General features: G+C 49.4%; 1 protein-coding gene across 1 annotated transcript; it reads left to right on the forward strand.

The window, feature by feature from the left end:
• The first annotated feature begins 11,866 nt into the window (after window positions 1–11,866).
• On the forward strand, window positions 11,867–13,837 carry LOC120700925 (translation initiation factor IF-2-like). The gene is made up of 2 exons (XM_039985122.1): window positions 11,867–12,650; window positions 13,800–13,837. The coding sequence occupies exons 1-2, from the start codon at window positions 11,867–11,869 to the stop codon at window positions 13,835–13,837; spliced, it is 822 nt and encodes a 273-aa protein (XP_039841056.1).
• The last annotated feature ends 615 nt before the right edge of the window (window positions 13,838–14,452 follow it).

Consider the following 14,452-nt stretch of genomic DNA (forward strand, 5'->3'; position numbering starts at 1 on the left):
GAGCTAAAACTGTTGTCTTCTTTACACACTTTGGGTTCCATTGAATTTGCTGACTTGTGTAATCTAGATTGTTTGGAAGAGAGACTTTTTAGATATGCTGATTTGCCTTGGTTTTCTAGACATACGTATCATGCTTTTGGCAAATATAATATTAAAGGAGACTATATGATACATCGAGTTTACATTTATGGAAATTTAAATTCTCTTTTTGTTGTGCAACATTGTGACCATATTGAGGACTGCAATATAAATAATCTTGTCTTGCCTGGTGCCTCTAATTTTTCTTTAAAGTCACAAGTTCAATCCAAAGAAGGGGCATACGTTTCTTGTTAGTCCTAATCTTTTGCAGGATAGTATTGATAAAGATCGTGCGCCATATGATCGAGGCGCTTACAAGTTAGCTGGCATCCATAACAATTGGACACATGGTCATGTTTCATCTTGGAGTTTCAGTTCCCATTATTTTGGCAACCTCGTTTGTTTTCGTGTAGTGCAGAATCACTTTCAAGCACACTCGACGCCGAGGACGGCTTTTCTTCAAGAAGGGGAGGATGATGAGGACATGACACCCATGCATACGACCATGATTGGTGCATGGCATCAAGAGAGAGGAGTCCAGCAAGGGTGTCCAAGTCATGAAGGAGGCCCGAGGTTCATTCGGTTCGAGTCTCCAAGGTGGAGGCCCAAAGAAACTCAAGTTCGAGTCCATCTCGGAGTCCAGGAGCAGCCCGCACCAAAATCTACGCCCAGGCCGCATACGGAGTTCGTTTTGGATGCTCTTTATATGGATGGAAAGATAATTTCAAGGAGCTTCCAATGGCACTGGTTTGAGGCCCAAATTCATTCAGAGTCGACGGGAATCATCAAACAATTGAACATCCAGAATCTGTCAGGCTGCCACGACACAATCTTTTGGGCCGTTCGCCCGTGTATCGTCTTGGAGCCCATAGGGGCGTTTCTACAGGGGTCATCCATGACCTAAACCTCATATATTCAGTAGCCGCCGCCACATTAGAGTTAGGGTTTTGTTTAGATCTAGTTTTCCATTGAGAAACTGAGATAGATTCATTGTAACTGTGGCGACAAGTCCTTTTACTGTGATCCAAGGCCCCCGTTCTTGATCTCCTCCACTATGTCGATTAGTCCTTTGTAATTGAGTTCTTGAACCCCATATTTATCTATTCTTTATTTATATTTGCAATTTCAGATTTCGTTTTTCTAATTTCTTGGTTGTGTTCTTCGATTCGCTTGCAGGAAAAGCCTTTTCGGTGAGGTCAATCAAGTTGTGCTTGGTTGATAACCAACAGAGCAGCGGTGTAACGGTTGCGGGACTTCGAATCGTGTCTGATTAGAAGCTGGATCGCCAACGTCACATACTCCACTAATCGAATTTACCCTACCTCTCGGAAGATCGGGACTAGTCTACATCAATAGAGGTAGAGATAAGAAAAGCAAAAAAGATACGAGGATGGAATGGGTAGCAGGAGTGAAGGTAGAGCTAAAGAAAGAGAAAACATATTTTTTTTGTTTTGAAAATATACAAGGACAACCTAGTTTCGGAGTGAGAACAACAACCGTTCCCCGGCAACGGCGCCAGAAAGCTTGTTAGGTATATTAACGATGCGAATTAGATCCTCAAGCGCACGGATACCGTCGTAGCTTTCACCCGTGAGTATTCAAGGGTATCGTATCCGCAGGGAACGTGTGTGCACTAACTCCTAACTCAGTCGGCCCAAGGACACACCCAGATTAAGTGGCAAGGCTGGAGAGGATTCCTGCGGTAGCACTAAAGATGAGTTAAAGATTGATCTCTCGGGTAAGACTCGCTTCGGGCATCGGCTTACCCCTGAAATGGTCAGGAGACTCCGGCCAACGGCTCTCCGCTATATCCGAATGTGGAGGGCTACTAAGGACCAATAGGGCTGTCACCACCTGCGGCCTACCTCACAGACCGTGGGATATAAGGCAAACGAAGGTAACCCTCAGCCTAGACACCACGTCTATGCTACTGATTACTACTGCAGTCTAACTACGTCTGATATCCCGTAGCAAACTACAGCACTCCATATAAATATGGAGCGACGAACCCGCAAGTAAGAGAACTGATCTCACCCATACGAAAGTACTATGCAATACAAGAATCATAAATACTAACTTACTCATAACAGAGGAAGTCAGCATCCGTAGAGGTAAAAGTTGGAGAAGAGCGTCGACAGGCCGGCGCCCCTCCGAACTACTCCTCATGCTCCTGCTACTCTAAGCACTAGCCTAGGCAGCGCCTCGCCTTTGCAATGGAGCACAAGATCTATATGATGGTGGTGTCTGAATGGGGTGCAATCCTCCTCCTTATGTAGCCTCTCCAAAGGTGGATCCGCGGTTAGACTTGCGAGGTGGTACTATTCACGTCCGGAATAGATGTAGGGGAGCCGTGGAAATTTGCAGCATAAAGATGGGCCTGATTTGGCCCACTAGGGGGTCGGGCGACCCAGGGGGTCAGTCGAGCCCAAATGGCACTCCCCTGGGCCTACCATCCTCTGGACAGCTGATAGGTGGGCCCTGGTCTTGATCCTTGGGTGCATCTTCCTTGTCGTGCCCATTTCGTCTAGTTTGTGGGCCCTTCTTGTAAGTGAAATACAGGTGCAAGATATTCTGTGCATTTCTTCTCTGTTCACTTGTGTTTTCCTTGTTTTACAGTTGTGGGTGCCTGCAAATCATAATTCACCAAAACTCGTGGAATTTGATTAGTCATAAGCGCTATAACTAAGTTTGGTGATTATTGAACATGAAAAGCTGCAGGAGTTGATGGCTGATTTTAGGACTTAACAGCCGTCAACAACTACCCCTTGTTGCCTTGTATCTACTCGTACAGTAGTAGGACTAGCTGAGGTATAAGGAAACTACCCGACCTACTCGGAGTAGAACTCTAAACGTACTCGGCTAGAACTTTTCATGTAACCCTGTCCCCCCAAAATATATAAGGGCGGACAGAGACCCCTCCAAAAACATTGAACACCACCTAAGGGAATACAAACCACCACACAGGACGTAGGGTATTATGCTCCGGCGGCCTGAACCTGTCTAAATCCTTGTGTTCCTTGCACCATCGTGTTCTGATCTCGGTGAGTCCCTACTCATAACCACTCTCCTCGGGATACCCCTCGGAGAACCCGACGGTAAAACACCGACAATAGCCTGGTGGCCGTCGAGTCCGTGAGGACTCGGAAGCGGAGTGCCCCCTCTGCTGGGAGTGCTGACGGGTAAGTATGGCTTGGTATGCTTCTGAGCTGCTGCCTTCTCTTGATGGGTTTTCTTTTTCTTAGGCCTCCTTCCTCTTCTAAGCGGCAGGCAATGGGCTCTGTCGTGAGCCCTGCTGATTCGGCCCCCGCTACGGCAGCTGAGTCTGGTGGAAGTGGCTCTGCTAGGGGGCAGAGTGCTTCAGGATAGACTGTTGTCCCGAAGTTTACTAGGGCAAAGAAATTCATACTGAAGCAGTCTCCTCAGTAAGTGTGTCTTTTGATCGACTTCTTGCATTTGCACTTTTGATGCTTTTTTTGAAGTGTCGAGTGCTTTTTCATTTTGTAGCAATCCGGATGCTCTCAGGATTGTTGAGTCAGAGAAGGGGATTTATGATTCCCTTAATACCATTGCCCAGTTGTCTCCCCACTCGCTACGGGGGGATGGTCAGTTGGGCGGTTCTGCTGGGGGTGCGGCGGGGGATCATGCCCTCGGGGAGGCGGACAGGAAGTCCCCTGCTGTCAGCACTGGTGAGTAGCCTAGTGCAGTCGACTTCTTTTTCTGTTGAGTTTTGACTGACTAACTTTGTGAGCTTCAGATAAGTAGGCTGAGGATCGGCCAAAGAGTCCTTCGGACGCTGCCATAGTTGATCCCTCCTTTTAGGAGGTGGTGCGGCAGGAGGTGGAGAAGCCGGTCGAAAGGGTCGACTGCTTTTGCCTAGGAGATTTTGGGCTGCCATTCCTCCCTTGTTGTAAGTGAATTCCTGTTCTCCAATTTTTGTTGTGTTATCGAGTACTTTGTCTTGATCGTGCTTTTGTTGGTAGGCTCTGGCCAAACAAGTCGAGGAACAGGCCGAGTTCCTTCATCGGGCTGGAGAGGGTCTCTAGTTGACGTCTGATCAAGCGCAGCAGCTTGAGGAGATGGCTGCTCTTGAGAGGTCTTCTCGGGAGCAGTCGGAGAAGGTCAGGCTACTGGAAGCTCGTGTGGAGGTCTTAGAGCAGGACAATTCTGCTCTGAAGGATAAGGCCTCCAAGCTGCAGGACAAGGTCAAATCAGATGCTAAGGAGAAGAAAGGTATTTTCTTCCTTCTTCTGTCTCTTTCAAGTAGTTGCCTTCTGTTCTCATGTTTTCCTTCCTTTGACAGAGCATAAGAGCTTGTTATTGCGAAAGGATAACGATGTGACTGATCTGACCAATATTATGTATCGTCACACAGATGTTGTGGAGAAGATGACCAAAATCAAGGCTAATGCTGACAAGCAAATGGTCGGTGACATGAAGCAGATCAGAGAGCTCTCTCAGCGGTTGGCTGATCTTGAGGTTGCGGCGAAAGTAGTCGTCGACATGGTGGAGGACGAGGGAGCTGCTGAGAAGAGTCTGTTGGAGCATCTTCGTGAAGCTCCTCAGAGACTTAGTAGTTTCTTCTCCAAGACCTCTAGGGACTACTTAGCTCATGCCCTAGGATTAGTCAAGTCCTTTCTTCCTTCTGCGAACTTGTCCTTTATTGGTGATGGGGTTGCCATTGGCTGTTTAGAGGAGATGAAACCCATCGTCGATAAAGTTATCAGTGGCTTGGAGCCGGCGCTAGAGTCTTGAACAATTGTCTATAATATTCTCTTGGCTTTTGTGTGGAATGAGTCCACTTGAGTACTCTTAACATTGTGATGTATAATACTTTTTCCTTTTATTTGACGGCTGGTTGGCTGGTTGCCTTCTTATGAACTTGTCGTCGGCGGTCCTGTAGGAATTAGAAGCTTTGTGTCTTCTCAAGGTCGAGTGCGTAGTAGTCGATGATTTGTCACCTCTTGGATGATCAAGTCTTTGTTGGAGATAGGGAGCTTGTCCCATCCGAGAATCGAGTACCGAAGTAGTCGAATAATTTGTCGTCTCATGGACAAGAGAAGTCTTTTCGAGAGATACGGAACTTGTCCCATCTGAGAATCGAGTATCGAAGTAGTCGAATAATTTGTCGTCTCATGGACGAGAGAAGTCTTTTTGAGAGATAGGGAGCTTGTCCCATCCGTAGATCGAGTACCGTAGTAGTCGAATGAGTGGTCGTCTCATAAGCGAGGAAATCCTCTTGGGATATGGGAAGCACGTCCCTCCGTAGATCGAGTACAGTAGTAGTCGAGCGAGTCATCGTCTCATGGACGAGAGAAAACCTTTCTTGGGAGATAGGGAACTTGTCCCATCCGTTGGTCGAGTACCGCAGTAGTCGAACAAATTGTCGTCTCATGGACTAGAAAATTCTCTTGGGATATGGGAAGCATGTCCCTCCGAAGGTCGAGTACCGCAGTAGTCGAACAAATTATCGTCTCATGGACGAGAAGAATCCTCTTGGGAGATAGGGAGCATGTCCCATCCATAGATGGAGTATTGCAGTAGTCGAACAAATTGTCGTCTCATGGACAAGGAAGTAGAGAGCTTGTCTCTAAGGATATGGGAAGCATGTCCCTCCGAAGGTCGAGTACCGCAGTAGTCGAACAAGTTGTCGTCTCATGGACAAGAAATAGTCCTCTTGGGAGATAGGGAACTTGTCCCATCCATCGATCGAGAACCGTAGTAGTCTAACGAATTGTCGTCTCATGGACGAGGAAGTAGAGAGCTTGTCTCTGAGGATATGGGAAGCATGTCCCTCCAAAGGTCGAGTACCACAGTAGTCGAACAAGTTGTCGTCTCATGGACGAGGGGGTAGAGAACTTGTCTCTAGGGCCGAAGGCCTCGACTACTTGATTCGTCGTGCCTTTGACTCTGAGTAAACAGAGAAAGGTTGGTATTCGAGGTAGTCGAAGGAGTAACCACCCCTGGGGAGGGGGAGCACATGTCTCTAGGTTCTACTCCTGGTAGAGAACTCGTCTCTTGGGCTGCAAGGCACATGTCCCTTAGCCCCAGTTACTCGATTCGCCGTGCCTTTGACTTTGAGTGAACAAAGAAAGGTTGGTATTCGAGGTAACTGATGGGGTAAAGACTCCTAAAGGAGTAACCCCTTGGGGAGGGGGGAGCTCATGTCTCCGGCGACGAAATGTTCTTTCATCCAATATTGAAGCACTCGATTTTTTTATACTCGGGAATATCCATTTTGGCCTTTATTGAGTATAAGACCGTTGACTTGAATATTTTTCTTCTGCCAACACGAGTGGTTTGGGGACTGAGTCAGAGCTCGGGCGAACCCATCCTAGCTTTACTGGGTGTAAGACCGGGGGTAAGCCCAATAGATGACTCGAGTCAGAGCTCGGGCGAACCCATCCTGGCCTTTACTGGGTATAAGACCGGGGGTACGCCCAATAGATGACTCTTTTTCTGCTTTTCTATCAACACGAGTAGTGAACTGAGTCAGAGCTCGGGCGAACCCATCCTAGCCTTTATTGGGTGTAAGACCGGGGGTAAGCCCAATAGATGACTCGATTGCCAGTGCGGGTAGTTTTTGGATTGAGTTAGAGCTCGGGCGAACCCATCCTAGCCTTTATTGGGTGTAAGACCGGGGGTAAGCCCAATAGATGACTCGAGTCAGAGCTCGGGCGAACCCACCCTAGCCTTTATTGGATGTAAGACCGGGGGTAAGCCCAATAGATGACTCTTTCTGAGTAGCTGGCATGCTTGATTCCTCATTGAGATGGAATTTGCTCGTGTTGGCTTTATCTTTGTTGTCTTTGTTGGCAGAAGTTGGAGGTGCTCCGAGTGCTTTGCGAAGAGTGCTGCATTGGAAGCTCGAGTGCTTTCCTTTGGGATGTAGGAAGCATTTTGAATGGATTTTTTGATGAGTGGAATCAGTCGTCGACTTCTTTGGTTGAGAAGGAGGTGCTATCTTGTCGCGACGTCGTTTTCATAAATTGTACCCATAAATATCAAGTATTTGGTAATTAGATGTCGGACTGTAAGCTTCGACTTCCCCATGATCTTCTCTTTTGTTGATGATGACTGTTTTTGCATTGCGACCAATGTTGATAACATTGTGCAAGTCACTGTTGGAGTAGTCGAACGAGTCGCTGAGTTGTTGATGATGCTCTGTTTTGAGGATCATCTTCGGGTTGTTGTCTAGATGGACTGTGACTGTGATTCCTGGTGGAGGATTCTTGTAGCTAGCTGCTGTTGCTTCAGTTATTTCTGGTTCAGAGAGGAATTCGTCGTAGTCCAAGTCTTCCAGTGTTGTAGGATCGCTTCTTCGGTTTGTAGCATCTGAAAGAAAAGCCATGAAAATTTCGCGGTTATGGCTGCGAATTTTCGAATTGATGTTGTCTTTCTTGAGTGGGAGACCTTGTTGAAATGGTAGTTCTTCGTCTTCTGAGAGTTGCTGCTGCCTTCTCTGAATTGCGGGCTGCCGTTCTTCTTTTGTAGAAATCGCAGAAACCGACTTCTTGTCGGAATTGGCTCCCTTGTCCGAATCGAGTTGTGGCACGAGTCAGTTTCTTTTAATGTCCGAAACCGGGTAGACTTCCTTGACTCACTTGATTCGGGGGGGGGGGAATCCGAGAGTGTGTCAGAGAAGGTCTTCGTCATACGGGACATGGTCCGCTGGGGGCCATCCGCCTTTGATTCGAACTGAGAGTTTGTTTATGAATTTGTCATATTTGTCCAAATTGTCCCTTTCTTCTGAAGAATATATCTGCGGTATGCAGTGATCATCTTGCGGGGTAGGGGAATTTGGAATTTGGACAACGTAACACTAGTGACTCATGTAGTCTTTGATTGAAACAGAGTCTTCAGCAGGGTGGGTTTGTGATAGATGTTGATCTGGTGAATCATCCCACAGCTTCTTTGCTTTTGACTGTTCCCAGAGAGTTTCAAGCTTGTCGGGGTTGTTTAATCCTTCCATGAACAGGTCGATGTCATGTGACCAGTCCGCTAGTTCGACTTCGGGGATTGGCTCATCCAATTCTTTGAGATATTTGATGAAAGCTTGGTCTTGTTCCAGCTCTGCAGAGTTGAAAGCCCACTGGTTGGAGAATTCTTCGAGAGAAGTGTTGATGTCGAACGTGTCTTCAGCTTTCTGGAGGCAATGCTCGATCTTAATGGGGACGTGGGTTCCCGATCTTCCGTCAGGTTCTGGATAACTCTCGTTGTAGGCGGAGCGAGACACACTGATCCGGCTTCAGATCCTAAGACCCGAATCCAGCAATCTTAGCACCACAACTCCTCTGGTTATCAACCGTGTCACAACCCGGTTGACCTCGCCAAGAAGGCTAATCCCTGCAAGCGCAACGAAGAACACAAGCAAGAACTCGAAAGAAACGCAGCTCTAATAAAGTGACTCTGCAGATGAATGATTAATCTCACAAGTTGGGGTTTCACAAACCGATGAACGGCGACAACTGTTCTTGACAGATTGAATCTAAGCAAAACCCGAGTCTCACGATGGCGAAGGCGGCTATTAATAAGGGTTTAGGTCACGCAAGACCTCCTGGACGCGCCCCTATTGGGCTCCAACACGATACACGGGCCATCGGCCCAAAAGCAGTGACGCAGCACCGGGACAGATTCTGGACGCCAACTTCCACAGACGATTTCCGTCGACTCCGGATGAATTTGAGCCTGAAACCAGATCCATTGGAAGCGTCTTGAAATTATCTTTCCATCCATATCAAGTGCGCCCAAATCCGACTCCGTATGCAACCTGGGCGTCCGTTTTAGTGCGGCCTGTTCCTGGAGTCCGAAACTGAAACGAAGTCGAATCGGTTTGGGCCTCCATCTTGATCCGGACGTCCTTGCTGGTCCTCCACGCCTCCAAGGCCTTCTCCACACCCTTGCTGGTCCTCTCCTTTATTCCTAAGTACAATTAAGTCATTAGGTAGCAATCTATTCTCAGATTCACAATAAACATTACTTAGGAACGAACTCACCTGTAAGTTCAATTGTCGAGCACGTGCGCGAGTAATAGGACCTTGTATATCATCTTGAGGAGTGTCGTTTGTATCCGTAGGAGTGATGTCCTCATCAGATCTTTTTATTGATATCATCGATGTTTGAAAAAGTGTTTCTTGATTGATTTTTTTTGTGAGTAGTTTTCTTGAAGCTGATTTTTGACTTTTTCTTTCGAAGACTTGTTTCAGTGACGTGGACGGGAGTCTTCCGCTTGGAATCTTCCAGTAGTCTTTCCAAATCCTCTTCCAATTTGGAGAGCATCTTTGTTCTGATTGCGTCGAATTCGGGTTGAATCCGGTTTTCATTGTTGAGGTACGAAAATTCAATTTCTTCAAGTTGATCGATGAACTCGTCGAATTCTCGGCGTTTTGCAGCTTCCGAAGCTTCTAGGGGATCTTGATCGGCTTAGCGGCTTTTGAAGGCGCCCGATCGGTCGGCGATAAAGGTCCAAGAGCCGACGTGAATGGAGGTGCCTTTTTCGAGCACCCGGTAGTCGTCGAGAGAAGCCATCGAGTTCTTTCGACGATCGTTGGCGAGAGGCCCCACGGTGGGCGCCAGCTGTCGGTGTTTTACCGTCGGGTTCTCCGAGGGATATTCCGAGGAGAGTGGTTATGAGTAGGGACCCGCCGAGATCAGAATGCGATGGTACAAGGAACACAAGGATTTAGATAGATTCGGGCCGCCGGAGCGTAATACCCTACGTCATGTGTGGTGGTTTATATTCCCTCTGGTATTGTTCGATGTTTTGGAGGGGTCCCTGCCCGCCCTTATATATCTTGGGGGGGACAGGGTTATATGGAAAGTCCTAGTCGAGCACTATTAGAGTCCTAGTCTGATGAGGTCGGCCAGTTTTCTTGTACATCAACTAGTTCTACTTCTATTCGAGTAGTTACATTAGAGGTAGAGCATATCCATGTGCTACTCTCTACTCTAGAATATTCTACGTCTATGAGCAGTCCCGATGCCCCGGGTCTGACAAGACTCCGAGCTCTTCGTAGTCGAGTACTGCATGCGTCGAGTACTTCCGAGTACTTCAAGTGCTTCTGGAACCCACCTTTCGAGTTTGAAGATGTTCACCGAGTGCTTCGTGTGCTTCGAGTCTTCCGAGTACTTTCTTGGCTGCAACGAGGCTATGAGGCTGCAATCACTTGAAGTCAAATCAATTTATCTTCGTGCAAGCACTGTATGCTCTCTATCTGCCGTGGAGTTATCTGAATTCCATCTATTATTTCTCTGCTGCTTCGATTGGATTTCTCAGAACTAAATCTGCTTGCTAGAATTATTATTTCTGTTGCCTGAGTTTAATCTGCACTGCTGCTGTTGCTCGTTGAGGAAAAGATATTAATTCCTGCCGCCATAAGATCTTTTACCGTTGTCGTGGTTACTTTGGTGCTGCTTCTTGTTGGCCTGAACAATATTCATGAGAATACTAGAAAGTTAGAAGAGATTTATTATTGTTGATTTTGTACTGTGAAAGATTGGGCCTTAATTCTCGGACATTGTAGGCGTGTCTTTATCAAGAGGACTTTTTGATCAACAATTTCTTCGGCTTGATAAGCTCAGTAACACTAACTAGTCCCGACGAGCCTTGCTCATTAGAAGAGCTCGGGGGCTACAGGATTTGTGATCAAGGCTCGGGGGCTACGGGATATGCCATACAAAAATGGCATATTTTTTCAAGGATAATAAATTTCAAATGAGAAATTTGAAAGATCCAGAAGACCATTTTGACCCTCAGCCTAATCCTTCGGTTCAACCTAAGGCTCGGGGACAACTACATATGGAGCGCGAGTATATCACGCAACATATATGAAGGGAAAATTCGGGGCTTGAGCACCTCATAGCCTCGTTGCAGCCAAGAAAGTACTCGGAAGACTCGAAGCACACGAAGCACTCGGTGAACATCTTCAAACTCGAAAGGTGGGTTCCAGAAGCACTTGAAGTACTCGGAAGTACTCGACGCCTGCAGTACTCGACTACGAAGAGCTCGGAGTCTTGTCAGACCCGGGGCATCGGGACTGCTCATAGACGTAGAATATTCTAGAGTAGAGAGTAGCACATTGATATGCTCTACCTCTAATGTAACTACTCGAATAGAAGTAGAACTAGTTGATGTACAAGAAAACTGGCCGACCTCATCAGACTAGGACTCTAATAGTGCTCGACTAGGAGTTTCCATGTAACCCTGTCCCCCCATATTATATAAGGGCGGACAAGGACACCTCCATAGCAGACGATACACATTGAACAACACCTAAGGCAATACAAACCACCACACAGGACGTAGGGTCTTACGCTCCGACGGCCTGAACCTGTCTAAATCTTTGTGTTCCTTAAACTATCGCGTTCTGAACTCGGTGAGTCCCTGCCGACAATCAATCTCCTCAGGGTATACCTCGGAGAGCTTGCCGGTAAAACACCGACACGAGATGCCCTGTTTGTTGGAGGTTGAATGAGGATGGTGGACATTGCTTTTTGCAGTGTAAATATACCAAGGAAGGTTGGAGGGCTATGAGCTTGGAAGACATCAGGCTCATGCTGTGTGACATGGTGTCTGCAAAACAAGTTTCAGTATGTATCTTTTCTCTCGAGGGACTGCTAGTTACTGAGGCTGTCCGCAGCGGGATGCGCTAACCCACGTGGTACCCATTTCTAGTTCGTGTTTGGCGTAAAAACGCCGCAGCGGTACGAGCTATCGTGTCCGCAATCGTTGCGAACGCCGAGCGACTCGCCAAATCGAGCGCTCGTACTGGCCTCGCGCTACGCCGCCACCATGGCGCCGGGCCCGCGCTGCCTAACAGCTTCGCGTCGGGAGGGGCGGGAGGAGCTGCCGCCGCAGAGGGAGGGGCCGCTGGCCGAGCTCGAGTGCCGCTGCACCGCGCGCTCGCCGCCGTCCCGCCGGGGCACGAGCCACCGGATCCAGACACCGCCGCCGGAGCATGGGAGGGAGGTGGCACAGGGGACGAAGAACGGTCGAGGCCACCCCGCCGCGCCACTCCGCCTCGCCGCGGGGCGCCTCCGAGAGGGGCAGCAGCAGGGATCCGAGGGAGCAGGGGACGGCCGCGCCACCCATGCCCGCCCGGAGGAGGAGGCGCCTGCCGGGCCCCAGCTCCGCCCCGCGTGCAGGCATCGTTTGTGCCGCCGCGCGCGCACGCCGCCTGCTCCGCCCGCCCGCGCTGTGTCCCTGCTCCCCGCAGCGTCGCGCCCCTGCTCCCTGGCGGCGAGGGAGGATGGCCGCCGACGCCATGCCCCTACTCCCCGCGGTGCCGCGCCCCTGCTCCCCTCCCACACCGAATGCTCGCCAGCGCCACAGTCCCGCGCTCGCCAGCGCCGCGGCCCCGCGCTCGCCAGCGCCGTGGCCGCGCCCACGCCTCCGCCTTTGCCTCGCCATGGCGGCCGCTCCGCCCACCGCAGTCTCGAGCGCGGGCCGCGCGCTCGCGGCTTGCCGGCCACCGCTCGGCCGGCCCTCCGCCGCCGGGAGGCAAGGGCCGTCGTGCTTGTTGGTGGTGGACCAGGGGCCTCCGCCGTCGGGAGGCAGGAGCTGAGGGCGGCGGCAGGCGCACACCCGCCGGCGTGCTCGAGCACCCCCCCCCCCCCCCCCGCGCCGCCACGAGCATGCCCTCGCTGCGTGCAGGTCTGCCGCCGCCGAGGCCGCAGAGAGAGAGAGAGAGGCGGTCGGCCCTGCTCACCGGAGAGAGGTAGGCGGAGGAGCAGAGGAGGTAGTCGAGGGGGAGAGAAAGATCGGAGAGAGATTTTGTGGGAGTAAAAAAAGAGGGATGGGGAGGCTGACGTGTGGACCTCACTGATGGGTAGTTGGGATAGAGATGACATATATAGTATGACGAATGCGGAAAAACTGAATATAGAGAGGAGAATCTTGATGATTAGGATGAAATATTCTATTTATAGAGTGAATTTAGAGTATCACGAGTACGGACAGCCTGACCATTGGCCTCCTCCGATCATGGTGGGATGCCAGAAATGGAGACAATGCAGGAGAAAAGAAAAGAGAACAACACATGAGGTGATTTATAGACCTCGTATGGCAAATATATCCGATAATTCAGTGGGTGCTATAATGGTGCCGAGACGAAATAAAACAAGCCGGGACCCACCACCACTGCTACAGCAAGGGTCTTTGATCCTACATATTAGTCTCGATCCCTATTAGGCCCGGATCCAATAGGTAGAAGGCTACAGAGAGTTTTAGTCCCAGTTGGAACCACCAACCAAAACTAAAAATCACCTTTTAGTTCTAGTTGGAGCCACCAACCGCTTGCAAGCCCTACGCCGCTTTTTGGAAGGGGTCATACCTTGGTGGAATATGTGCACCATGAAAAGCTATGCATACGTTGGTTCAGCGGGAGGAGGAAGGACCCTTGGAGAGAATAAGGTAGCAAAGGATAATATTATCCTTTTGCATCACTCTTCAATTAAATTGAATAGAATATTGGCTTCACTGTCTTGTAGCAAATCTTCTTTAAAAGACGAAAGCTGACCCTGGAATTGGGTTAAAATCGACTGCTCCCTCAGCCACGTCATCCCTAATTCTTACCCGTGCGATCTTGATCTCGCGGTTGGAATGCGTTCTCCCGAAGTCTCCCGAGCTCTCCTGGCCCGTCGCCCATTCGCTCTGGCGTCGCGGCTAGCGTGCCTCATTCGGCTCTCCATCTCTCTCCCGCATGCTGCCCACACTGCTCTAATAGACTGTGCAAATGTCATCACGGGCTCCAAGAGGGTCTGAGGCTGCTCCATCTACCCACCTGCCGGGAACGAGATGGTGTCCATGGAGCCCCGTGAGCGTGGAGCTCCTCTGCCTCTGCTTCGAGGGAGACGCAGTGGCGCAGCGCTGCTTGCCCGTCGTCCAACCGACGGCTGGACTGCAAAGAAGACGTACGCTGCGGAGCGGCGACCACCCCTACTCCACCCGCTCAGCTGCAGATTTCACATGAGAGTGCCAACTCGTGAATCGTGGCTCCTACACACCATGCGGCTGCACTCGGCCTCACCCGCGTGTGCTCTGCCTCCACTGCTGTTCCATCTAGCTGACCTCTCCCATCGACGATGCTGGGGCATTCAGAAGTACTGAATATGCAGGCAAGTTGGTGGATGAGGCTGTGTTTGGTTCGCGAAAAAATTTGAATTTTGGTACATTGTATAGCATATTCTGTTGTTATTTGACAATTAATGTCTAATTATGAACTAATTATGTTTAAAAAATTCATCTTGTATGAAACAGTTGTATTGTAATTAGTTATTTTTTAACTGCACCTAATGCTCTATACATATGTCCGAAGATTCGATGTGACAGGTACTATAAAAATATTTTTGAGAACTAAACAGGACCTGCATCTAATGA

Source organism: Panicum virgatum, chromosome 3K (assembly GCF_016808335.1).
Source record: "Panicum virgatum strain AP13 chromosome 3K, P.virgatum_v5, whole genome shotgun sequence".
In the NCBI taxonomy this organism is placed as follows: Eukaryota; Viridiplantae; Streptophyta; class Magnoliopsida; order Poales; family Poaceae; genus Panicum; species Panicum virgatum.